We start from the raw sequence: 26,458 nt of genomic DNA, 5'->3' as shown, positions 1-26,458 counted from the left end.
CTTTTAATACTTATATTATATAACTGAGACAGCATGGATCCCTAGCAATTAACTAAAATTGAAAATTTGAAGTCGAATTGTGTTTTAAATTATACTTACAACATATTTTCACGGACGCAAATATAATTCCTAACGTTTAGAATATAAAAACTCACTGCCAGAGAACCCATTATAGTTAATGTAACTATGCGGCAGTAGGTATATATATATACATTATATAAATCGTGTCGGACTCTTCAGTGTGTTGTGCGTGCGCCTCGTGGATCTAAGGTGGTATAAATATATTAATAGCCATATATATATAAAACTTCTATGCGACGATTTTTCAAGGTTGTCCGGTGGACCGACATCCGCAAGTATAGTAATAATAATAATAATGATACGGACGACCGCGTAGTTGTCTCTCTGTGGTGGACACAGAGACTGGTCCGGCGACGATACCAGTTCGGATTGTCTCTCGTGCACGACCACGATGACCGGACAATGTGAATCCAAGTATTGCAGGTTATAAACCATCTACCATTCTCATAATATGTACGTCGAGATCATATTATCATTATTATTATTATTATTATACACACAGCAGCAATAGTTCGACACGCCATTATACGTGAGCTCAGTATATACGCAGTGTGTTCATGTGTATATTTAAGTATAATATAGACTACCTCAACAATACGGTTTTTCTAAGTTGCCCCATGTGTGCATTGGTTCTTTGTCGATAAAAAATACAAACAGGAGCACTCGAATCATTAGTATTATATTATTATTAAACGTAATACTCGCAATCTGTGATGTCTTGCATAATACAAGAAATTAAAAACAAATTATTAATTAATTTAAAAAAAAAAAATAATAACAATAATAAACAATATCCACGTGCAGGATGTAAACAATCCTTACTAAACTTTAGCATTGATCTAAGATCACAAGTAAAAATATGTTACAATTTTGATTTGTATACATTGAGGTACACTTGTATTAAAACTGAACTATATTTTCCTTTATAAAATAAATAATTTTACTACTCTTATATTTTTATTATTATTAGTATTATCATCATCATCTTGAGTAAGTATAAATAATATTGATAGAAAATAGTAATTCTCGATCACTATATTTTTTTATTTAAAATAATATACACCTGTTCATCATTTATAACTATTATAAGTTTATAATGAATTATACATATATATCTACTAAGTAGTATCTACTAATAAATTAGTAAACTCAATAATCACTTTATCTATATCTTATATAATACAATGCGATCATAATATTATAATAAGAGGTAACAATTATTGTACACTGTGACAACCCTCATTGCCCATCCAGCTTCTACAGCACATTTGAGACTTCGGCCGCGTGTGATAAAAAAACAGCCCCTCGCATCAATGCCTATTATTTGCATCAATGAGTCGTAGTGTTTTCTTATTTTTACACTTGCACGTGCCAAAATTAAACAATGAAATATATATATCATGGAAACTCGACTGGTTTTAATAATTGTGATGGGCTAAATTTAGATTTATCTGAGTGATTACATTATAATATTTTATATTACTGCATAATAAGTGGCTTAAAAATAAAAAACAATATCGTTCGACTAGAATATGTAGGTAAACATGTGATATCAATTAATAATTATCTGTAGTCGGCATTACACTATTAGGTACACCTCGCATCATATTTTGAGTATCTATATTATATAATATGTATAATAGAATTTATATACATTTCAATTATTATGTATGAATATAAAAGTAATATAATAATATAACTAAATAATTTAGACGCGTGAACAATATCCTACATATATTATTATATAGGTAAACGTGCAGTTGTCGTGGCCAAAACGACAAGCATTTAAATCGCCCATTTACAACGTCCTGTGTGTTTACGAAATATAATATAGTTTCGAATACTTAGTAAAACCCTAACGTACCTATATTTTCACTCTTTGAACCTACATAATATTATTACAATATAATAAATAAAATAGTCATAAACGACGAGAGGAGAGATCTCTCATGAACAATAATAATAATAATAATAATGTAAGACATTTGAGAAATTCGTTGCTTTTCGCGCGATCAAATAGATAGATGACAACGATGTCACCATAATACAATAATAATAATAATAATATACATAACACATCCGTCTTATTTCACGGATTCCGCGCTTTTCATCTTGCGAGACTTTGGCGCCATCTTCGTCGACCAAATACAATAAAATATATTTATCATAAATGTACAGCATGGTATAACAGCGATATGGTGACAATTTTTCCGAAGTAGGTGTATTTTATTTTTTTGTTATTGTCGTCCACATTTAATCCGCCGTTAAATCTTCGGCAAAATGAACCCGTTTTGCTGGAACATCTGCCTATGGAAAACAAAACGATAACGTCGTTATTAATTTGATAATATCAGTCAATAGATATGATATGACAAACAGCAATTCACATCAAATTATTTATATTATAATATAAATTATTATATGTGCCATCAGTGGCGTATAAAATTAATTTTTTTGTGAATACTACACATTATCTATTCTTACTACCAACACCAACTTTTTATTATGATCAAATCAATCATTATTTTAGTTTTATTATTTACTTAAATTCTAACTTAAATTATAGTAACTGAACATCTATTAAATAGTTTAAACAGGTCTTTGTAACTAGTGCACTTAAATGTAACTAAAAGAATAATACTACGATGATTATTTATTGTTACTTGTTTTAATACCTACTCCGTTGATGGACTTCATCGCTCTCATTCAGACTAATACACGAAAATTATTGCATACAACCCTAACATTGTAAAAATATCAATATATTATTATGTTTACAAAACTATTAAGCCATAGAACGTTCTGGTTGTGGGCTAAATAAGTTATATGTAACAACAACTTTAAATGCTAGAAATTATCTATAGAGAAATGTAGAACTTAATAGTGTTATAAAACTCACCATTTGTTATATCATAGGCAATGGCTAGAAATGCTTATTTCTCTGCACTTTTAAATCATTTAGTAGATCAAATGAAATAATATATTTGTATGACTTAGTAATTTACTATCTCAAACTCAGTCATCAACAGTCTTACGCCTTATGCATCAGACCACCATATTTTGTCAAGAACCCAAAATCCAGACGACAGGCCTCAAAAAATAGCACTTGCCATATTAAACGGTGTATCCGAATTGGTTCTCAAACGTCCGAATTGGTTCCCGGGTTGTTACGAAGGGTATATCCGAATTAGTACTCGGGAAAAAGCATTTTCAATTTCCCTTCTAATTTAATACAGACTTAGAACTGTCTACATATTATGCAAGTATGGTTAAACATTGTGGCTTTTGTCATGAATGTCATTTAAAAAATAAAAAAAAATAATAAGTAATATAATAATAATACATTTTTTCAATTCATCAATTTTTCTTTAAATAAAAAAAAAATATATAAATAATATAATAATAATACAGTTTTTCAATTCGTCAATTTTTCTTTTTTTATAAGTACAATAGTTAGGTATGTATTAATGTATTATTGAGGTAAAAATTTGCAACAAACATTTTTTATAAATTCTACGGTCAAACAGTGTTACGTGCAGCTATATAGCATCCAATTCGGATGTGTTCCACTTACCTAGAATATCGGGAACCAATTGGGATGTATGTTTCGTGGAATGTTGGGAAATGGGAACTGATTCGGATGTCAATTTTCAAGTATGGGAACCAATTCGGATGCAGCCATATCAAATAGGAATATGTAATATTTATACAAATATGTCCCTTTATTCAAATAATTATCGTCAGGTACCTATACTGAGTTATTTTTCGATAGGTAGTTAAATAAAATAATAATATAACGACAATAGTGGGTAACGTAAAATTGTCCACCTGGATTTAAATTTGTTAATTCAAAACAGAATTAATAACATTAACATGGTGCGTATACGTCGTTTATTGTTTGGGTATGTATATAATTTAATATATGAATATATGAGTAAGCAGTAAGCTATCACGTGACGAACCGTCGTCGCCATCAATATAACTTTGTAATTATTAATAATAATTATCGTTTTAAACAGCTGTCGGAGACGTGCACAAAATCAACCGGACTGTGTGATTTGATTAGGATTCGCCACTAAGGCGCGTATTGTTATCTACACTGTAACTGTAAAAAATCTCTATATATATATATATTGGATATAAATTATATATATATATATATATATATATACAATGTGCATAATATAAGGTGCAGGGTACTGGGGTAGTTACCTATCGGAGGGAGGAGAACCAAGGTACAATGTACATGGGCGTGCAAGCCGTTTCAATAAAGAACGAGCACCGATGCAAATAACCGTGAAATCCGCGCGGGCATACGCGAAAAACGTGGAAATAACAATAAAAATAATGCGAATAAAATATGATTACGACATCTGATTAATTTTCGCACAGTGCTTTTGTGCGGGCGCGAGGTAAAATACGCGTAAACGAATCGGCTTTGCGCCCGGCGCATATTACCTACGTCATAACAATAATATATTATATATACACAACACAATCATTATATTATTGATACATTGCAGAATTTTATTATTATTATTTATTGTGATGTATAGTCGTCGCCTTCGTAAGTACGGTAGTTTTTCTCTTCAGAATAAAAATATATACGACCACCATCGCGATAAAAGGGCTAAAACGCTGCTAATACCATATTATTATATAGCGTGTCTTTGAACGTGCATAAAATATGAATGCAATTAAAAATAATAGCTGATGTGTAACGTATCATATACGTAATGATATATTATATGCATAGGCACTTATATATTATAGTCGTTTTTTCGACGAGTCTCCGGCGCGTTTATGTTATGACAAAATTTGATTCAAAACGCAATCATTATGCTATAATTTCGAGACACGTAGTTGTTTTATTATAATGTATAGTACCTATAGTCTTCGCCGTCTTAAGTTCGATAGTTTTTCTCTTCAGAAAAAAACATTATACACGAAATACGGCCATGATAAAACAGCAAAAGCACTGACAATAAAAACATTATCGTAGCTCGTGTCTTCGTGTATTGTGTACACCGAACGAACATTTTTGTTAAAATAAATGTATAGAATAATAATATATATAATAATGTATATAATGTATACGTATAAGTATAATACAAAATAATAGCTGATATGTAGCGTATAGTATTGGAACACAATGATCATATATTAGGCGCAACTAGGGTCAAAAATCTGAGGGGGCTAAAAATATTTACAAGTCTCGTGTAGTCATGTGTAATCAAAAAATGGTCTATATTAAATTGTTTGTAAATAAGGTATAGGAAGGTGACAATACAGTTTTATGTAACCCGGTTATTAATTCAGTAAAAATAATCTATGCATACTTACTCATAATAAATATATAATAAAATAAGGATATCATTATAGTAATTTACATAAGTACAACATCATACTGCTCATAACACATAACATATTAACAGTATTATTATTTTATATTAAAGTAATACGCCTATCCTTTTTTGAAAATTTTTCAACAATACGATGAGTGTCGATTAAATTAGCAATGTCTCTTTCTATACTTAAAATGGACAAATAACTAAATCTTTCTTGTCCCATACTACTTCTCAACCAATTTTTCACACGTCGCATTGAGGAAAAGGAGCGTTCGCATGTAGCTGAACTCATTGATATTGTTACTGCGATTTGTAACAATTTATACAAATTTGGATAAATATGTTTTTCAACAACTCTTTTTAAATCATTAAAACAAAATCATTTTTTGAGATTTTTAAATAATAATTATGTGCAACTACCATTTCGACCTTAAACTGTCGATTGAAATATTCACAATATCCTGAAAGGAAAAAATATTATAAAAGGTAATTAATAATTTTTAATCTTGCTACAGATAATTAACTGATCTAAGAATTATTTCAGACAATAAATGATTTTAGTAATATATTAGAATTTACTAAATAATGCTATATTTATCTACTATTCTTAGTACCTTATAATGGCCAATGAAGCACAATAAATTTGTTGTCCAAATCGTTGTCTACGATATAATATTCTATTCTAACATACTATCATAGATTTATATAGTTGTTTACTAGTCGAGTATTTCCTATATAAGAAGATGCAACAGTGTAACACACATCTGTTATTTTGCATCACACGCGCATTCTGCATAGTATATTATATTTACGTTTCACGAACAGTTTTGTTGATATTATTGATATAATTATTAACAATAATTGCCTTAACAACAAGTACCTATTAAATATTCAATTTTATATATGATATACAGTTAAATATTGAAAATAATATATCTACTTTCAGTTTAAAACAAACAATTATCATTGAATAAGAAAGTTTTCAAAAAAGCCAAACTAGAAATAATACTTTAGATTGAAATACGAAACTCTTGGGTGCCTGGTGCATTTGGACTACGCAAAAAAAGACAATGAATTGTTTTTATGTATTTGAACACCCTCAGGATATTTTCCGATAAATAATTTCCGGTCGGCCGTGATTTAAATCCCAAACATTTTTGGGTGTAACTTTAATGCATACGACAGCCAACAGGCCATAAACTATAATATATAACTGTCATACTATATCTATTAACAACCAGATTCTCCATATTTAAAATATTACAATAATAATTTATTTGTTGTCATGATGGTGAAATATTCGAAATGAAACACAATAAAGTATTTTTTAGTTGCTTCGCTTGAACCTGCACACATATGGGGTTTGACTCCACAAAAGTCTTAATAAGGAACCAAGTTTGGAAGAAACCCTCGATTTTGCTTTAAATTATAATGCTATTACTATCCAAAACGAAAATAATAACTTATGTTTGTAAAAATGATCAAATTGTTGTTGTAACATGTTAAAACTTCCTATATTGAATTCTTATGTTATTAAAAACTAATGTGATGAGCATTGTATTTATATTATATAGCTGACAGACGACAGCAGTTATTTCTTTTATACTTTTTTATTTAAACAAGTATGAATGATAAATTATATATTTTAAGTAATAATGATAAATCCATTACAAAATTATTAAGGGTGTGGTTTTTAAATACAATACAATCTTATTTTTAAACTAGGTAATAGATATGCGGTTATTACCAAGTAAATGTGCGCAGTTCTAATCTACTAAACCTGTGGTTTTTGAATTCAACACTATTTTTCGCCTTTAAAAAATAGGTACTGAATTTTACTTTATGGTGTTCGACGCTATTATTTACGATTGTGTGCGTGATATTATATCAAGTATCAATACTTCTTATTGTGATGGGCTGAATAAGAATGTATCACTGTCGTAACGAAATTTAACACATCGGCTTATCGAATAAAAAGTTTATTTTGTGTACGATTTTACATTATTCGCAATATTTCGCATGTTTATTCTACCAAAATACCGATCTATTATGATTATTTTCTACATACGATCATAATATGTGGTACACCAAAGGTAATGCGATCTTCATGTCATTTCAGTGAGTGCAAATGAGTAAATAAAAGTCTTTTATGTATTTTAGACAGCTGATTGATAATGTTTAACCACTTAAAAAAACACATATAATAATAATTCATACGTACTGCAGCTATGCAGGTGTGGCATTTTTAACATGATTGTAATGGAAATTAGTTACGATATTCAATGTTACGACTATAATATAATAAATCACAACAGTCATTACGATGTATTATATAAAAAAAATACTGTATAAATATTGTTATTATGTTAAAGTGAAGTTATTTATTTCAACTGGGACCATGCAAGTCTCAAAATTATGTTCAATAATTTATTGCTTTCTTTTTATGGTCTCATTATTATGAGTTTCTTTTGTTTTTCAAAATGTTATCTTGTAATTTGTTAAATAATTTTAATCACAGGTCTGTATCATGTTATATATTACCTATAGTTATTAATTATAGTAGTAACCACAATAATATCATTAAACTTTAGTAAACATTGAAAAGTTAAAATAAAACAATTTTTTTTTAGCAAGAGAGGATAAATGTCTCAATCCCTCTAACAGACATGATCAAATTAGGTACGCTACTGTACCCGCCTCGTAGATTGAAAATACAATAGATATAATACTAGATTTTATAGAAGACGTTCGTTAATTTTTTCGTGAAAACAACACACTTAAGGTGCTGAAATACAAATACGAAGACAAGACACAAGAACCTACAATTTTTTATATAAAATCTCAATTACTCGTATTCTCGGTCAAACATTTAAGACTTAGTATTTCGAACGCGTCTATATTGTTGAGTTATTATTTTTAATAACATCTTAAATTATATGATTTAGTCATGTAGGTACATCCGTATATAGTTGCTCTGTACCCTGAACTATGTGGTTATATTTTAAATGTTCATATTAGAGAGATGACTGCGATTTAAAACCTTTCCGATAAATTTGAAGATTCAGTTATATCGGACAATTCGGACATTAATAAAACCAGTAGTAACTTATTCGTCGAAAACATGGACGACGTTACGGAAGACAAACGAAAATTCATTACTTGTTTTCGAAAAAAAAGTACTTAAGAAAATACATGGTCCATGTAAAAATGTCAATACTGGAAAATGGAGAATCCGAAAAAATAGGGAACTAAAAGAATTGCATCAATACCAGATTGTTGTGGAAGACATTACTAAGAGACGACTCATCTGGGGCAGGACATGCTTGGCGTAAAGAAAAATCGCTGCCGAAAACAGTACTGGAAAATGCTCCACTAGGAAAAGACCACTAAGCCGTCTAACATTAAAATGGGAAGACAAGTAGGTTAAAGAAGACGTGGAAAAATTAAGGCCAGTTGGGAGTGGATTGAAAAGAATTATCATTAAAAAGGGAAAGCTGGATGCAAATTTGCTGGACGGTATGGTCTTAAAGGTCGGTAACCACGAAGAAGAAGAATATTGGAGAGATGATTTACAATGAATAATATTATAGTGACATGTGCTCGCATATTATATAGGTATTAAAAATTAAAATTATGTATCTCACCTGATTTGCTGATCGTAATGTGTCTTTTCTAGCCTCTTGTCCTTGGCCCTGCGATTTTGAAACCAAATCTTCACCTGCGTTTCAGATAAATCTAATGAGCTGGCCAATTCCGATCTCCTGTTCCGGGACACGTACTCGTTGTTCCTGTATTCCATTTCCAGACTCAGTGTCTGTTCCGGACTGAACGTGGTCCTCTGCCGCCGTGGCGCCCGACCTTCTTTCCGTCGTCTCCTTTCGACTGAAAACGAACCACACGTTGTAGCTGGGATTAGAAATGATTCAAAACCATAAAATTATTGCCAAGAGATCGGTGCGCGTATATATTTCCGTCGATTGGATTTAACCGTTTTCTTGGTATATAATATGCATATTGAATATTATTGTGATGTATACAATATATGTATACAAATTTATTATTAAACGTTATGCGTTTATTCGGTGTTGTTCTTCTGATTATAATCATTTTATTACTTGTTTTTCACACTCTGAAATATATCCATCGTACACCTACAATAATTATTGTGTTATAAATACTTATAATCAAATGTAATAAGTTAACCGCGTTAACGTATTTTTTTTTTCTTTGCAAGTAGATACATAGGTAGTACAAACTACAGGCAGTTGATTAGGAAACCTACGAAATATTTTCGGCGGCTAAGTACGAGGGTTAATTGTTGTGTTATGATATTACACAGTAAACGGCGTATATTGAGTTGTAATATAATAATGACTATGCCAGTAATTATAGCCAAGGTAACTATACGACTTCCGAGTATCGTATTCCATGTATAAGATGTGATTTAAGAAACTTTAGATGGCATATGGTATACCTGTGTATGCTTAATAGGGGTCAATATTGGAAAGATTTCCTTTCTACACATAGTATTATGTGGTGATAGGCTTCGAAATCTTTAAACACATCATAAATATAAATAATTAACGGAATACATAAAATAAACACGTAGTAACTATTTTTAATCTTAAAACCAAACAAAATAAATATGTATTTTTTTCACTAATTAAGACTACTGTAAAACCAAGTATAGGGTCTAAAGTTGACCAGAAATACAATATTCAGTATTTATATTTATTTCATTTGCATTAGGTATTTTACAATTTCTAGAAATGTTTATATTATTCTATTTTATTTAAAAATAGGTAGGTGCCTATTTAAATTATAATAAATTATTATTTGACCTTCAAACAATATCATAAAATAATGTTTAATGACAAATTTTACAAAAATTTTAACTGTTTTTAATATGCTGTGTAAATAGATTTATAGATTATTTACAACTATTTAATTGTGTAATAAATAATAATCAATGTTACTGATAGTCTAGTGAATAACACACGGTATTTCAACAATTATTATTATCTTCCTCAAAATGTTAAAAATAGTATGATTAATAAAATATAGTAGGTTAGGTATAATCCTCTGAATTTATTAATTATGCAAACATAAAAAAAACATAATATTTATTGGAAGTTATTTCCATTGAATTGGCATTTATACAAAAAATGTTTAAGTTTAATAATTTGTTATAATATGAATGTAACGATTATTTTGGCGAATCGTACAATATCATTTTAAGAATATGCTTTTTTTTTATATGCATAAATCATTTATATGGTACCAAATAATTATTATATAACACTGGAATGATAAAAAAAATGCGTATAATATTTAACTGTAGATACCCACTACCCAATGTCAATGAAAAATCGTGAAATTAAGACTTAAAATAGTAACACATGATTAATAATCTGCCACAGTTTCATATCAAGTGTATTGACTTAAAATAAATATCCAATATAATGTTATACCTACATATTTACATAATTTAAATATTTAATCTGTATGTGTATGTTGTATTTGCCTACTATGATTTTGACCTATAGGCAATCTATCCAACTGAATAAGCTATTTATTTTTTCATAAGATACCAATTATAGCAGTGCACCTTAGTTGCGTCACGAAAAAAAGGTATACACGAATTACGTCTCACTATATTGGTTAGATAGTAGGATTTTTATTTTGCTTTCAGGGGTTCTCCGTGATATATTAATTATAAGGGAGCCTGGGCTCTGATATGATGTTTCATTAATAGAAATTACGATGATGGATGAATTTTATTAACGATTCCTGATTTATAAGCCATAATAAGCAAGTTTGTTTATCGTCATTGTGAATAATAACACGACTTATATTCTATTAACAAGGTTAGATTTTGTAAAAACCTTATCTAATTAATATTAACCTAGTTGTTGACTGTAATGTTGATTAACAACATTATTATAATTATTATTTATTTATTTATTATATGACTGACTATATTGATTTTGATAAGATCTAAGTGATTTAATGTTTATTCACTTTGTTATTACATTTGATAAACAATTTTTTAAATGACTTGTGGTTATATTTATAATTGTTATTTATTTATTTGTGTTAGTTGTTTAAGAACTCCTGAAAAAATACACGAGTTGCGTCCTAGAAAGAACAGGATGCAATTTATTGTGTATACCTTTTTTACGGGACGCATCTAAGCCTAAGGTGACCCCAATCATAGTATGATAGGTAATATTAAATGTCCACGTAGGTAGTTTTTAATATCTTTAATTTTAATGTCACGATTAATAGAATAATTTAATTAGATACCAATCTTTCTATAACCAACGATTTCACAATATTATGAAATAATAATATTATTAGTTGTTGCAAATTATATAAATTTAAACGTTGTAATTAATACGCTTATAATATTGACTGACCCAGGAAAACTGTTCTATATATTTTTGTAATTGACAAATTATACCTAGGTACATACCAAAATAATTCTATGAAAATTATCGCATTAAAAGGGTACTAGTTATTTTTTTTCTGATAAAAATATTTCTGTATTATGATTACATTATAATATCTTTTTATAGTAGGTAATCGTATTTTGACATTTTATATTGATTGTATTATTCCTGTTTCAATTTTTTTTTTATAAGTTTCATTATATTATCACTTAATTATAAGTGGATTTATTTTTCTATTACTAATTTTTTTTATCTACTTTGAATGAACATTGAATTATATTGTGAAACAAATATTACTTATTAATACAAATAACTTCACTTGTGGTAAATTATTGGACATGGGTTCGTAAAAATGTATGTATAAAAAAACACTGTATTTCCAAATATTTAGTATGACCCTGGGATTTTTTTTTAAGTATTTAAGCTGAAGATGAATTGACGACTTCTGTAATATTATTATATTGTTGGTCAACTAAAATTATATTATAATATAATTTTGAATGTAAAATAATAATTATTATATTATTATGTAATACGAAATGCATCTAAAGGGGCGAAACGAGTTCTGCCTACAGAACACCTACGTATTTTAATGAACTCTTCGCTTTATAAAAATATACTCAGTGAAGGATAACTTGACTTAATGCACAGCAATACAGAGTTGAAATATTAACCGTTGCCGGAATTTGGGCGTGTAGAACGTGTCTTTACAAACGAGTACACCTATACGTGTGATGCATATACTAAGCTACCCAAACAAAAAATGAAAAACCAACCGGGGCAAACACTTTGCATTAGAAAAGTTGCATGGGTAAATTGTAGGTGTTCTTACAAGCAGTGCACGCCATAATGCACATTAATTATTAGAATTATAAATATACGTAATATCAAAATATCAACCACGACGAGTGTACCTATATATCTATGAAAACACTGCAAAACCTCTACACATATTGTATAATTTTGATATGCAGTTGGCGTTATTCTTAATAATAATCCGTTGCGGTTAAATCCATTAAATGAGTGATTATAGCCGAATAGGAAAAAGGAGAAGTACTCACAAACAGATTTTTATATATGTTACACAACGTGTTATGATAAAAATATGTCAGTTAAGTTACATATTATATTATATTATTTAAATAGTAACAAAATAAAATATTATATTATCATGTTGCATCATTGTATGACACGGAACTATTGTATCCATGCTTTTTATTACATATCAAATAAACGAACGTGGAAGTATTGAATTTACTTGACACAAAAGATAGGTATTTGTGGACATTATGTGGTCAAACGAAAAATAAGTTTTACAACCACCACATTACAATGATTATAAATTACTCGTAATGTATTAAATTCGGTTTTATACGTTTTTCATATTTATCTATGCACATTTTTTTATTTTTTATTATGCTAAGAAGACAACGACTTTATCAGTGAAGTTTTTTTTTTAATTACCATAAATATTTGTTTAATTAAAAAAAAAAAAAATGTATAGTAAAACATTGTCAAATACATTGATTACAATATAGTAGTTGATGCCACAGTGTTTGTTTAAATGTGTTTTTAGTATTAAAATTAAAATTATATTATAGTTTCCAATAATATGTGTTCACAATTTAAATATTATAAAAAACTTGATTATATTTTAAAGTATTACTTTAATTATAATTCAACAATATATTATATAACACGTAAAATATTTTAATGTTAATTATGGTAATAATTGGTTCATAGGAACTACCCATGTGAAAGAAAATAATTTTCTCATCATCTAATATTGTTTATAGTTTTTAATATTATAGTGAAAAGAACAAAAACTATTTATACTGCAGGTAGACTGAAGTAGAATTTAATAATTTGTTGTGAAACTAAAAAAATAATCTTTAAACTGTCATTTACATGAGGACCTTCAAAACGTAAATTTATGACATTTAAAAGTAACATAATATTTTGAATTATATTATCCGATTTTTTATAGGACTTCAGACTTATCGTATAAAATATCAATAAAAAAAATAATGATTCTACTAAATCTTCTACATACATTTATTTTCAACTCAACTTGTTTGATTTATAAGTATTTATTTATTTTTTTTTTTTAACAAGATTTAAAAAAAATGAAATACTTATTTTATTTTAGGTGTTATAATCAATAGGTACATTTATTTATGTTTATGATCATCAATGTTATATGTTATATCTTATAGCAGCTATAGATGTGTGAGGGAGTAATATAAGAAAAAACTGTACTCACATTTCACAACTACATACAATCATCATAATATTTTAGAATCTGAGCTGAGCGATAAATGTGTTGATTTTATCTGTACAATGTGTGTGATTGTTTTTTGTGACTGAAAACACTTTTTATTGTAGAAAATATTCTTCATTTTTAACTTCAATATATTTTTTGGTAGAAAATTAAATCTAGCTGGTACTTATGTAGTGAGAGAATGAACGGTACTCGTAGTACTTTTTAAATTAAAAACAAAATAATAACGTAAAACCATTTTTCGACTAATTGCTTACTTATTTTGTTATAATTCGTGGATATTTGAAATCAAAATATATATTATAAGCATTTTCTATACATACAATATTTTAACTCTTTTTTGAGCTATTTATAAGCATATTTGAATTTATGTATAGGCTATGTAAAATAATTTTTTTAATCCGTTGATGGCAGGTAAATATTGAAAAAATCAGAGTTCAATCACTAATTATAAACTAATTGTACGGTCTACTCATAACGCCATCGTCTAGCTCAGTGGAACCGAACCCTATTTTATAAGTCAAGCCAGACAATTTTTTCATAAAATTTGAACAGAGGCCGTGCGACTTTGTTTTGGAATTCATACCAGAAATATATACGGATGGTTACCTAAAGCAAATTAGGGATAATTCAATACTTATTTATATAGTTTAGACCAGCGTATCTTAAATTGTGTTCCGCGGAACCTTGGGGTTCCGCGTAGATCACTTCAGGGTTCCGCGAAGCTTAAGTATTTTTTTTTAAATGTTCAAGAAAATTACTTTAAAATATCCATTATGGAAAATAATACTTGTATGTTAAATAATAATGTATATTCCATATGGAATAATCTATCAGCTAACTCTATATATTCAATAATCTATACTTCTACTTAATATTATAATTTATTTGCAAATAATTCTGAAAAAAACCAAAAAGGTAAAAAGAAGTAGGGGTTCCACGATAAAAGTGGACATCAAAAAGGGTTCCACGGATAAAAAAGTTTAAGAAACGCTGGTTTAGACTATACATTTATATGTTTAATCACCATAGAACATATAGACATAGCTGCGAATTGGCAGATACTTCGTACGTGACTCAAATCAAATCATTTGAAAATCGCGTGTAAATTATACGGTGTAATAAATATAAATGCGATGCGTTTCAATTCCATTGCACTGCGTGTCATCAATATTTCTATTGGAAAACAAACGAATTACACTTCCACGAATCGTTTTTCTAATCGAATTATTGTAACGTTTATACTGTCTTGTGGCTTAGGGCCGTTTTCATTTGGCCCGAATTGATTCTTAGAAGTTCGGTACCACTGGTCAACCGGATATAGATAGGTACTCACGGAAAGCGGTCAGGCCGGCGGCGAACGTGTGTTCGACGTACGCCGCGGTGGGCCGGACGACCACAACGGTGCGCTGCTGCAGTGACGTATCCGAGTTGGCTGCCGTGGCCGCGAGTTGTACTGGGATGGGTGGCCGCGGCCGCCTTAGTCCGTACCACTGCTGTAGCGGGACATCGACGGCGCGGCCTTGAAGCGGACGACAGACGTTTTCGGCGGCGGCGGCGGCGTCCGTCTCGTACAACATGGCGAAAAACTTTCTGGGCGACAGTGGCCTGCGGACGGCCACTCCGGACTCGGTCATGTCGAGGTGGCGGCGGTACCTTGTGTTATATGTCTGCAGCGTGCGCGCGTACGTGAGGGCTCGTAGGGACTGGACACCGCAGACGGCCGCCACGTTGGGTAGACGACGCCGACGCGCCACCGTGTGGAGGGCGTGTCCTGCGCGTTTATTGTTATTGTCATTATTAGTGTTTTTAGGGGTTGAAACCGTGTAATCTGATCCGCTTAAGCACCGGGGAAAGGGCTGTTTGCCGTATGCGCGCACGCGCTCTCTCTCGCTCCCCGCCATCGAAATCTCATGCACGCCCCCGCTTTTTTTTAAAGACAGTTTTGGTCGCGTTCCCTCCCCTTTAATACGCTACAGTGCAACGTGCACATCCAACCCTGCTGTTGCAGGTGCAGCACATTGTTTCTACTTTACGTATAATATTTTAGTTTTTGAAATCATCACTCTTGTAGGTTTATAGTCATAGGTACATCGAAAAAACTCCGATTTTTCTTGAATTAATTAAAATAAGTAGTTGAAATTACTGTTGCACCAATACCAAAAATAGTAATTTCGTTATTCGGCACAACAATAATGGTTGTGTGTAATCATTTGCGATACGAATTAGTGACTATCCGAGATACTGCTAAATTATTCTCGTTGACGTAGTAATAATCATATAACCTCATAAATTAATAATAATAATTAAAAAAGTGGATATCACTCTGCTGTACAGTAGATTACAAGTGGGTTATTGTAATGGATGGAATTAAATTTGAATCCAATGATATTATATAAAAACGATTCTGATCGAAGACGGTTTATCTGTCTATAGGATATATTATAGATTATTATTAGGTACTAATTAAAATATTTTACTTTCCGGTGGAATTTTTTTTCGATAAAGGTTGACAGACTTATAAGGAGCCTTGAATTAAATTTTCAAAACTTGGATTTAAAAATGAAAATTTTTATGAAATTCTATTTAAGATAATTTGAACATTGCCATCATTTTTACGTATTTAGTAAAAATTTGAACTTCTTTAAATGCCTTTAAAAAAAAACTTGCGACTACATATTATATGTTAGGAGCATTGTATTAAATTGTCAAGTTTTTCTACCCAACAAAGAAATTTGTATTAATATTAATTCAAAAAAACTAAAAAACTAATAATGATCGAAAATTGCATATGTCTTATGTCTATAAATAGTTCAAATTAAGTCGAAATTTTTTGAAAATTACATGGTTGATAAAATATACATTATATTTATATAAACATTTGGTAAAAACTTCATGTATATGTCATTTATTTTAAAATTACATCAAAAACCAATATCGATTTTGTCGAGAATTGATTATGCGTAAAAGTTCCTGTTTTTTCCTTAATTTTTAGCTTGTTTAACTCAATTATTAAGAAAAATATTGAGAACTTTTTACTTTTGACCCCCCTCCTCCCAGAGTATCACTAGAGTCACTTTCTGATCGAACGAGGTACTGAAGTCGAAAATCAAAGCACTTTTACTGCCCCAAAACATGATGACAGACACAAAAAAAAAAATACAAAAAAACACACATCATTGTAAAATCACTAATCAGTACATTACTCGAATCGATCAGAATCTAAAATACTATATTTCGTGATGCCCGATACGAAGAATACGCGATTTTTATACTAGAAAGACATTACTTAAAAATAACGATAGTAATAATAAAAATATTAATATGCCGATAAGTCGTTTATGCTACCAATGATAATAATATATAGTTATGGCTATATATAATATGTATATATTATTAATTATTAGACAAAAATGTTGGATCTTTAACCAGTACGCTTGCTTTTAGGATACGCTACTACTATAAGCATACGATTGTTATATTAATTATAATAATATATTTATCATATTTTATTTTACACACAACAAATTTAATAAAATACATAATGAATAATATTATATACACGAATTACACATTATACACACAATGCCCCTAACGACAACGTCGTATATTAACACTGTAAATATAACTTTTGTGTATAGGAGTAATCCGTAATCCGATTAACTGCTATTTTCCGAAGGTAGAATAGTTGTATTTTGAGTTCGAGAATTTTTAATAGTCACGTATACGGAAAACAACAGGTGTAGAGACTCAACTTTCGTGTCAGTTTTTGGGATCCCGAAATAATCTGAAACAGATTTAAATCGCACGATTTAGTGAACACGTGCAATTAATTGGTTTTACGAAATGATTAAACACTATATGAAATATAAAAAAAATAAACATCAAAAAGTCATACACTCATAATATATTTATAATACGTATACGGAAATCGAAATATCTCATAATATTCACTATTACAGTTCTTTTACAAATTATATTAACAAACTATCAGCGAGGATAGATAATATACATAAATTACACATGAGACGTAACATTTTTAAAGTGATGGCTTAATTTTCATATTATACTTCATAATATTTAAATAATATATCTAAGGAACATATTTCCAGACTCTTGAGATTTTTTGTACTACCTACTTTTACAGTTTCCAAAGCTGATATAAACTTACGTTTTTCAAATAAGATCCCTACACCTTTATTTTAATTTTAACTAATTAGTGCATAATGTTTTTGAAATTTTTATTCTTTGATGTTGTACCTAGCTCAAAATTTGAACGAGTATATTTCAGCTATTACAATATTTATAATAATAATAATAGTCCTTCAAAATGATTTCACAATAATATATAACTCATTCAAATATTGATTTATATACGTCGTGATTTTCAGAAAAATTATCCAATAAATAATTTGCAGTAAAGGGATAGTTCTAATTTGAAAAAAAAATAAGTTAACATATCACTATGATACTCCTTAATAAAATAATAAGCACAACAAATATTAAGAGTTTAAAAATACGGTCTTTAAATTTAAAAAAAAAAAGCGGGTAAGTGGATGTCGCTCTGCTAGTCTGCTGTACAGTAGTTCACAAGTGGGTTACTATAATTGATGGTATTAAATTTGAATTCAAAGATATAATATCATTGTATATTTGTATACGAAAAAAGATTATAAGCGGAGACGGTTTGTTAATCTAGGATATTTTATACTTTAAATCAGATTCATTATGCACCCGACTTAATCAGTCATTAACAACATTACCTATCGTAATTAGAATATGAAGTTTACTCACGAATAATATTTTTAAATTACAGCAAAATAACTAAAATTGTTATTGCTGGTTATTCAATATGTAATTTCATCAAAATTTAAAATAAAAATAAAACGGTGTATGTATAGTTTTTAGATGTTTTCGTTACAGAATTAAATACTTACGTGAAACTTTGTTTTAAATTTTCAATCCTTAGCTATACAATTTAAACGTTATATACATTTTTAACAACTAAAGAATTTGTAGATTTTCAATTAAATACATTTTGTCAAAATTTGAACTTAAAATGGTTACGAAAAAAAAACGTGTCTATGTATTTTTAATTTTTTCCAACTGCTACTATATCAACTTATGCAAAACTTTGTTTAAATTTTCAAGTTTTTTGACCCAATGAATACAATTTCATCAACATTCATAGAATAAAAAACTAAAAAAATGGAAAATTTTAAATATATATAAATAGCTTTAAAAATTATTGAAATATTTAAAAATTTTTTATCAAGTATTGGAATTAATAATATAAAAATATAGTATACATTTTAAAATTCTACAGTTATTCGTTTTTGAATAACAACAAAATAAAAATATCCAAAGTTGTAATTCAAATGTGCATAAAAATTTATTTTGACTTTCTTGTAGACATTTTTTACTTGATAAAATTAGACAAACTCATGAAGAATCTTGTATTGAATTTTCAAATCTTAGATTTAAAAAGATAATTTTTATACATTTCTAACTCAAAATAAATTGCAAATTTTCGTGATGTTTTAGTATTTTGTCAAAATTCGAACTTTAAATGCTTATTAAAAAAATTGTGTCTATGTATTTTTAATATTTTTTACTGTAATAATATATTACTGTCATTTATAATGTTGACACTTACCACAGACTTCATCAATAAGAGTCAACAAATCTGAATTTTCGAAATCCGGCATGACTCTGGCCTTCTGATCTCCGTCGTCCATCCACGGTTCCATTATTGTTTCTATGTCTGGCATTTTTCTGTTGACATGCAAAATATTAATCATATTATGCATATTATAGTAGGTATAATAATATAATATAAAACATAATTACAAATTTCGTAAATCACATTATGTAACTATAGAGTATACTTATATCAGTAGTTACTTGGAATAAAAAAATGCTGATGTCTTTCCACGGTTCAATTCATTTATATCACGTATCCACTGTTCGATGACTTTTGGATTTTTTTCGGCGCTCTCCAATTTTTTCACCACCTTTAACAAGCCCCACAAGTATAACACTATATTACTATGAATGTAAAATTTAAATAATTTTATTGTCTCACAGTCTACAGCCTACGTTCATTATAATTTATATATATAAAATCGCATCATTGTAATCATTATAATTTTATATTCGTTTAATATATCATTTACATTTACGAGTCGATGATTTATTAAACTTCATAATATGAAAACATTTATTTTCAAAGACTAGAATCTGAATTTTTAAATTTTATTAACAGAATATTTATCTCAAAATGTTGATGTATGTACATTGTACTCATAATAAACATCAAATATTGAATGAAATATAATCTAAATTATGCATTTACTATTTTAAACAAGTGGAATTAAACGACAAGGGGTAAGGGGTACCTCACATAAGCAGTAACCCACAAATTCGCTCTCTAGTAACACATAAAATATTTTTTGTATACAAAACTATTGTGCCATAATGCTCATAAATACTTAAAATTACATAAATTATAATATATTAAATATATATATATATATTTTTTTTTTTGAAAATCAATGGTGTCAATTTAACCTAACCATATCTTATCACTTAATTGTATATACATATAATTGACAGTATGACTTATTGCAGTATTAATAGTGTTTTAGCCCACCAACGACTTGGACGATGACGAAGACGACGCACGAAGCTGTAAGTTGAGTAGGCACGGGTCGCTTTGATTTAGGCATGGCTCGTCCAAGTACTCCAGACCGAGACCAGTCTGTATGGTTGGATCGGGTGCAATCACTTTAATAAACGCATCGGCGTCACCAACGGCAGGCAAGTAATCTGGTATGAACGGCTGCAATTTGAACTCAAGTTTTGTCTTCTGGGGGTAGTACCTAAAAACGGACACGTCTGCGAGCATATTACACTACCTACCCAGTGTATACTACCCAATATGATGAAGATGTCTTACCGAGTTTGTCCTCAGCTATAATAATATATTTAAATACATCCTTATGTGCATTTTTGTAGTTCGACTTTTAAAATATTTTCATAAATTAGCTGTTTTAGCTGATTTGACACGTTAGTGGAAGAATCCAAAAATGTCAAACAAAAAATTATATAATGGTTATGGCTCACTAATAACGTCATCGTTTTCTATAATCATGTTTTTATATAATATTATATTTCTATACAAAAAGTTATTGGCGGGGACAAACACGTCGAGACACTCGTCATACAATATTGGTTTTACACATTAATTTATACGATTTATTGGGTATTTGATACTGACGGTTTTTAAGAAGTTAAATATAAGCAATTTCCCAAGTGTGTGCGTATAGAAAGTGATTAGTAATTAGTAATCACTGATTATTATTATGTGTAACACTGTGAGCGCAGTGTAAAAGAGATACTCATAATGCAAATTTACACGATCACAACAAATCTGTTATTAACGAAAACCTAACATTTTTAAATTTGATCAAAACATTTTTTTAAGTTTGCTATGAATTTTACTGTAGAGATTTATCACCACAAATTTTTTATTTCTAATTTAATTTTGTTACTTCACTATTTAAAAATCATTCAATTTTTATAAATCAAATTTAAAGGGAAGGTAAAAATCAAAAGTTTAATGATCGGTCTCAAATAAATTTATAAAGAATTTGAATTTATTTTTTTTTTCAGTTTTTTTTTATCACATCACTAGTTTAATCAATACGATGGATGAAAACATTTTCGTTAAAAAACGTTTGGCGTCGAATTCTCTTAAATACATAAGTATATAATACGCCATATATAGACTGTAGTCAAGGAGGTTTTAAGTCAGACCCCTCTCTAAAAATAACAAATTACATTCAAAATTTAAAAAATTGCAAGTAAAAAAATATATTTATACACTTATCCACCCCCCCCCCTCCAAAAAAAAAAATAAATAAAAATAAAAAATAAATAAAATATATGGTGTACTTACATTGATATGTATTTGAATACGTCTTTAATATCTTGAGATAAGTGTAGAAGTTCGATGTCTTTATTGTAATCCCTAACAAATATGCAATTTAAATCTATTTATATCAAAATATATTAAAATTATATATTTTACAAGGTTTTTTGTTATTAGATAAATACCATACAATGTTTTAGAACATATATATATTATATATATATATATTGATTCTAAACGTCATCATATTTTCAAAATATATTTTTGTTTATGAGGAACTCAATAAATTTGTATTTATAATGATTGCAAATAACGATTATTCTCGTATTAGTAGATTATTAGAGTTTTGTGATGTACAATAATTAATAATGAATTATTAAAATGTACAATAATATTAATATGTTTCAATAACTTCAACATAGTTAATATATCTTTTTACAAACGTATTCAACCAATACATTATTGTTTGAAATATACAATAACGTGTGTCTCAGGGGGGTTTATAAGTTTGACAGTTCTTAAGTATACATCATATATTTTTGTACACCAATAAATTATTTGAATTTTGATTAAACAATATAAAGCTATTTTTGTATTACAGACATTGTAAAATTATTTACGTGAACATTTCTGTTTTTTTTTTTAATACCAATTTTTTCCTTCAAATTAAATAAATAAAATAACGATTAAATCTAATAAAGACAACATAATAATTGGACTTTTTATGTACCTAGTTAATATCAAGACTTATCACCTACCAGTTGGTATTATGAAATGAAAAAAAAATAATATTTTTTTGATAATTAAAAATGGATGAGGGATATGCTATTATATAATCATATTATATCACTTATTTTACTCGTATTTACATAATATAGGTATATAACTAACGAGGGGATTAAATCAGTAAATACGATTTGTTGGCATATAGTATAGAATGCATTATTCATTAAATTCGTTTCGTGTAGCTGTCCATGTGATTATAAATAAGGCCTGTTAATTATATATAAGGACCTAAGTCGTTAACAAATAAATTTAAAAAAAAATCATTTTAATACGACTTTAAGGTAAAATGTTTAGTGAGTATTGTCCATGAATATCATACGATATATATTTACAAGTATGTGTAATGCATATAATATTATAATGTATAATATACATTACATTATATTATCTGACAAATTGACATTATAATCCTTCAGTAATTGACAAACTACGTGTTAAATGATGTGTGTTGTGTAATAATTGAAAAATGTATTATATATGTAGAAGAATAAACAATCTGCACGATTATTTCGCTCGAAGCAGAACATTATTAAATTTTAATGTACCTATTAGTAAAAAAAAAATCATCTCACTAGATTTTACCTCTGAGCTTCGTGCACGTCAAAATTGTCTGGATCTTCTTTCACGGCCGCTTCCACTTCTTCGTAATCCACGGCTCGAAGTCTGGACCTAGACCTCCGACCTGAACCACTGGACATCTATTCAAATATTAAATATATTAATAAGTTCACTCTATCATAATTTTAATACTATTCTACAGGGTGGAGCAGAAAAACCTCAGACAATTTCTAAATATATTAGGATAATCACCCATTTCACTATCCTTTCCTGTAAATATTTTGCAAACTTCAAACCGTTCACACAAAATTTAGTTAGAAGCATAATTTATAACTAGGATAATGAGAAGGAAGTAAATAATTTATCGTAAAAAATATAATAAAGACATTTCTAAATATATGTACTATAACACTTAATAATTCATTCATTAAATAAATATTTATATCACAACAACAACAAATACAAAACGAACTCTTGCTATTGACAGAATCACTGTAACATAATATTATTTTATTTTTAACTCACCAAAAGTTTTCGCTGCTTGGCACTTGGCGTCCTCAGATCTCTACTGCTGTCATTGTCGATGCTGCTATCCGACGACTCACTGTCGACATCTTCAGCATCCTTTACGTCGATCTCTTCGTCGTACATTGTGTTTTACAGTGATTCGGACGCAAAATTTATACTACAGTTTACGGCTTAAAGTTAATATTATAGATATGAATACGTATCACTGTTGTTCTCCGCTCAAAGGCCATAATCATATTACACTTAGATACACTTTATACACGCTTATACCCGATAACTACTGTTTTGGTTACCAGTGACCGGTGTTGCCGTTGGTAACTGCACTTAGATACCAGCTGCTGTCTTCTGTTGTACCCACGCTGCAGTCAGTGGTCGACGATCGATTTTTTTGAATGTACAAACCGCCGCATGCGTCGCCAAAGCGCTCTGCAATATATTGTATACAATGGGTACGTATTCAACAGTATATACCATAAGTACAATATTTATACAACGTTCTGATGTAGGTAGATTGATACATATCAATGTCATACCGACAAGTCATCAGTAATGGCTTTGAGCCCTAAAATTTCAACAAACATGCATACGTAGTATGGAGAATTGCCTCACAGTTACCTACTTCGAGATAATAATGCCATTTCACTATAACTTATGACTATCTAATAATATGAAACATAAATGTTTTTCGTAATCTTATGGATATATATTATCCTTATCTGGACCAATATCATTTTAAGTTTTAAAATTGCCATTTTTCCAGTCATTGTTTTATTTCCAATCCCTGTTTTCTATTGCATTTTTTTTTAACAGGATAACCAACACATGGCCAGATTAATTTGCAGTATATTATTAATACTATAACATATATTGTTATATTAGATGCGACGCCGTCGTGTTCATTGCATTGATTGCAAGTCGAGAACTCATTTTCTCCGCTTATCTTGCAAACTTATTTTAGTTATCTGTACCGCACTGGTGAATCGTAAAAACGTATTCCTAGACTATCGCACACAACCGCGAAAAATACGGACGCGCAGATTATGTTCGGTTTTTAGGGAAAATGGGATTAAGGAAATAAAATGTATGTTATCTATAATCTATAATGTTTAAAGTGGCGTCGATACAAGAGAAAGTCATAATAATGTTTTTAATATCGTCTTACAAATAATAACTTATCATGGATTATATAAACTAGCCACTAAATTATAAACTATGAAACAAACCCCAAAATATATAGGAATAATTTAAATTTGTATAAACGTCATGGAAAATTAACTGTACTGAATCAGGTTAAATAGTGTATAGTAAATATATATTTTATGATTTCCTCATACAATAATATATGAATTGAATGTGCCAAATTGTTTTAAATATCACTGTAATCAGGTATCGAAAAAATGTTGTTATTATTTACCATTAAGCGTTTATGCTATAAATAAACAAAAATGCATTATAATTTATAATAATATATTAATATTGATGATTATTAATTTATAATACTGTTTTGTTTTTTGTAGATCGGATTTTATCGAAACATTTTAAGGAAACACAAAACATACGATACAAATAGCACAGTTGTATGTTAGGTCGTAAAATAAAAAACTTGCGGGGCAAAATAAGAACTTATTAAAATTAATTAATTTATTATGGTGTCATTTATGTTGCATTCTGTTTTATAAAAGGCTAATATAAGTGGGTAAAAAAACTACAAGATAATTTAAACCATAAGTACTAATTAAGTATAATAATTTTTGTTTATTATTTATAAAACAATAATTACATTATATTATTTTGTATTCTAACAATATTATTGTAATAAATTGTAACATTGACCATTAAAATTATTAGTTCTTTAATGATGTAAATTTGGTTGAAACTTTACTCCTCTAATATTAATTTGTAATGTTCAGATGTATAATATTTTTACTAACAACATAAATAATAACGAATGAATTATGGGAGTGCTATATTATTGATAAAAACGCATAACCATTCAACTTATTACAAAATCAAAAATACAATTATTCAATAATAAAAACATACAAATTGAAATATAAAAATCATATAAATTCTAAGTATTGTTAAATATTAAAGTGTATGAATACGTTTTATAATTTGTAATATTTTCCTTTTTGGCGTAAAATGTATGGAATGACTACAATCACTAAGAAAATTATTGAAATCTAACAAAATTATCCTCTATCATAAATGTTTTATTATAACAAGCAATAGATAACATTAGAGCAATATATTTATATTATAACTTAAAAGTAATAATACATATTTTATAAAAAAATCTACATTATAAATACTTATATGGTTTGAGTATGTTGTTTGATAACAAAAAATTATTTCAATATTTCAATGTTTTGCGGTTACTCAAATAAATTAATACGCGGATTACATACTTGTAGGGTCCAATGTTTTTTTTTTCGTTACGGTTATAGTCGCCTTGTAAAATAGGTATGTGTTTGTATTTTGATAGACATGA

At 28.6% G+C, this 26,458-nt stretch overlaps 2 protein-coding genes across 2 annotated transcripts; both read right to left on the bottom strand.

The window, feature by feature from the left end:
- Positions 1 to 789: 789 nt before the first annotated feature.
- LOC107162897 (uncharacterized) lies at positions 790 to 15,890 on the bottom strand. The gene is made up of 3 exons (XM_015510040.2): positions 15,499 to 15,890; positions 9,074 to 9,311; positions 790 to 2,388 (listed from the first exon to the last, which is right to left on the bottom strand). Exons 1-3 carry the CDS (start codon positions 15,797 to 15,799, stop codon positions 2,346 to 2,348), a joined length of 582 nt encoding a protein of 193 aa, XP_015365526.1. The 5' UTR covers positions 15,800 to 15,890; the 3' UTR covers positions 790 to 2,345.
- Positions 15,891 to 17,635: 1,745 nt separating this feature from the next.
- Positions 17,636 to 24,295, bottom strand: IFT46 (intraflagellar transport 46). Its single transcript, XM_089221401.1, has 7 exons — positions 23,965 to 24,295; positions 23,464 to 23,579; positions 22,123 to 22,194; positions 20,815 to 21,043; positions 20,067 to 20,176; positions 19,819 to 19,937; positions 17,636 to 17,949 (listed from the first exon to the last, which is right to left on the bottom strand). Exons 1-7 carry the CDS (start codon positions 24,088 to 24,090, stop codon positions 17,822 to 17,824), a joined length of 900 nt encoding a protein of 299 aa, XP_089077527.1. The 5' UTR covers positions 24,091 to 24,295; the 3' UTR covers positions 17,636 to 17,821.
- Between the last annotated feature and the right edge of the window lie 2,163 nt (positions 24,296 to 26,458).

Source organism: Diuraphis noxia, unplaced genomic scaffold (genome assembly GCF_037042655.1).
Source record: "Diuraphis noxia isolate RWA-SAM2 unplaced genomic scaffold, SU_Dnox_SAM2 contig0002, whole genome shotgun sequence".
Lineage (NCBI taxonomy): Eukaryota > Metazoa > Arthropoda > Insecta > Hemiptera > Aphididae > Diuraphis > Diuraphis noxia.
Note: the sequence above shows the minus strand (reverse complement) of the source record. Positions and strands in the feature narration are given on the sequence as shown.

Excerpts from the sequence above, each read along its gene's own strand:
- LOC107162897 (XM_015510040.2), bottom strand. The coding sequence starts at position 15,799 with ATGACCGAGTCCGGAGTGGCCGTCCGCAGGCCACTGTCGCCCAGAAAG. Across the intron at positions 9,312-15,498 it reads CGCCGGCCTGACCGCTTTCC|TCGAAAGGAGACGACGGAAA; the intron begins GTGAGTACCTAT and ends GTTCGTTTTCAG. Across the intron at positions 2,389-9,073 it reads CATTACGATCAGCAAATCAG|GCAGATGTTCCAGCAAAACG; the intron begins GTGAGATACATA and ends TGTTTTCCATAG.
- IFT46 (XM_089221401.1), bottom strand. The coding sequence starts at position 24,090 with ATGTACGACGAAGAGATCGACGTAAAGGATGCTGAAGATGTCGACAGT. Across the intron at positions 23,580-23,964 it reads CCAAGCAGCGAAAACTTTTG|ATGTCCAGTGGTTCAGGTCG; the intron begins GTGAGTTAAAAA and ends ATATTTGAATAG. Across the intron at positions 20,177-20,814 it reads CGTCATCGTCCAAGTCGTTG|GTGGTGAAAAAATTGGAGAG; the intron begins GTGGGCTAAAAC and ends GGCTTGTTAAAG.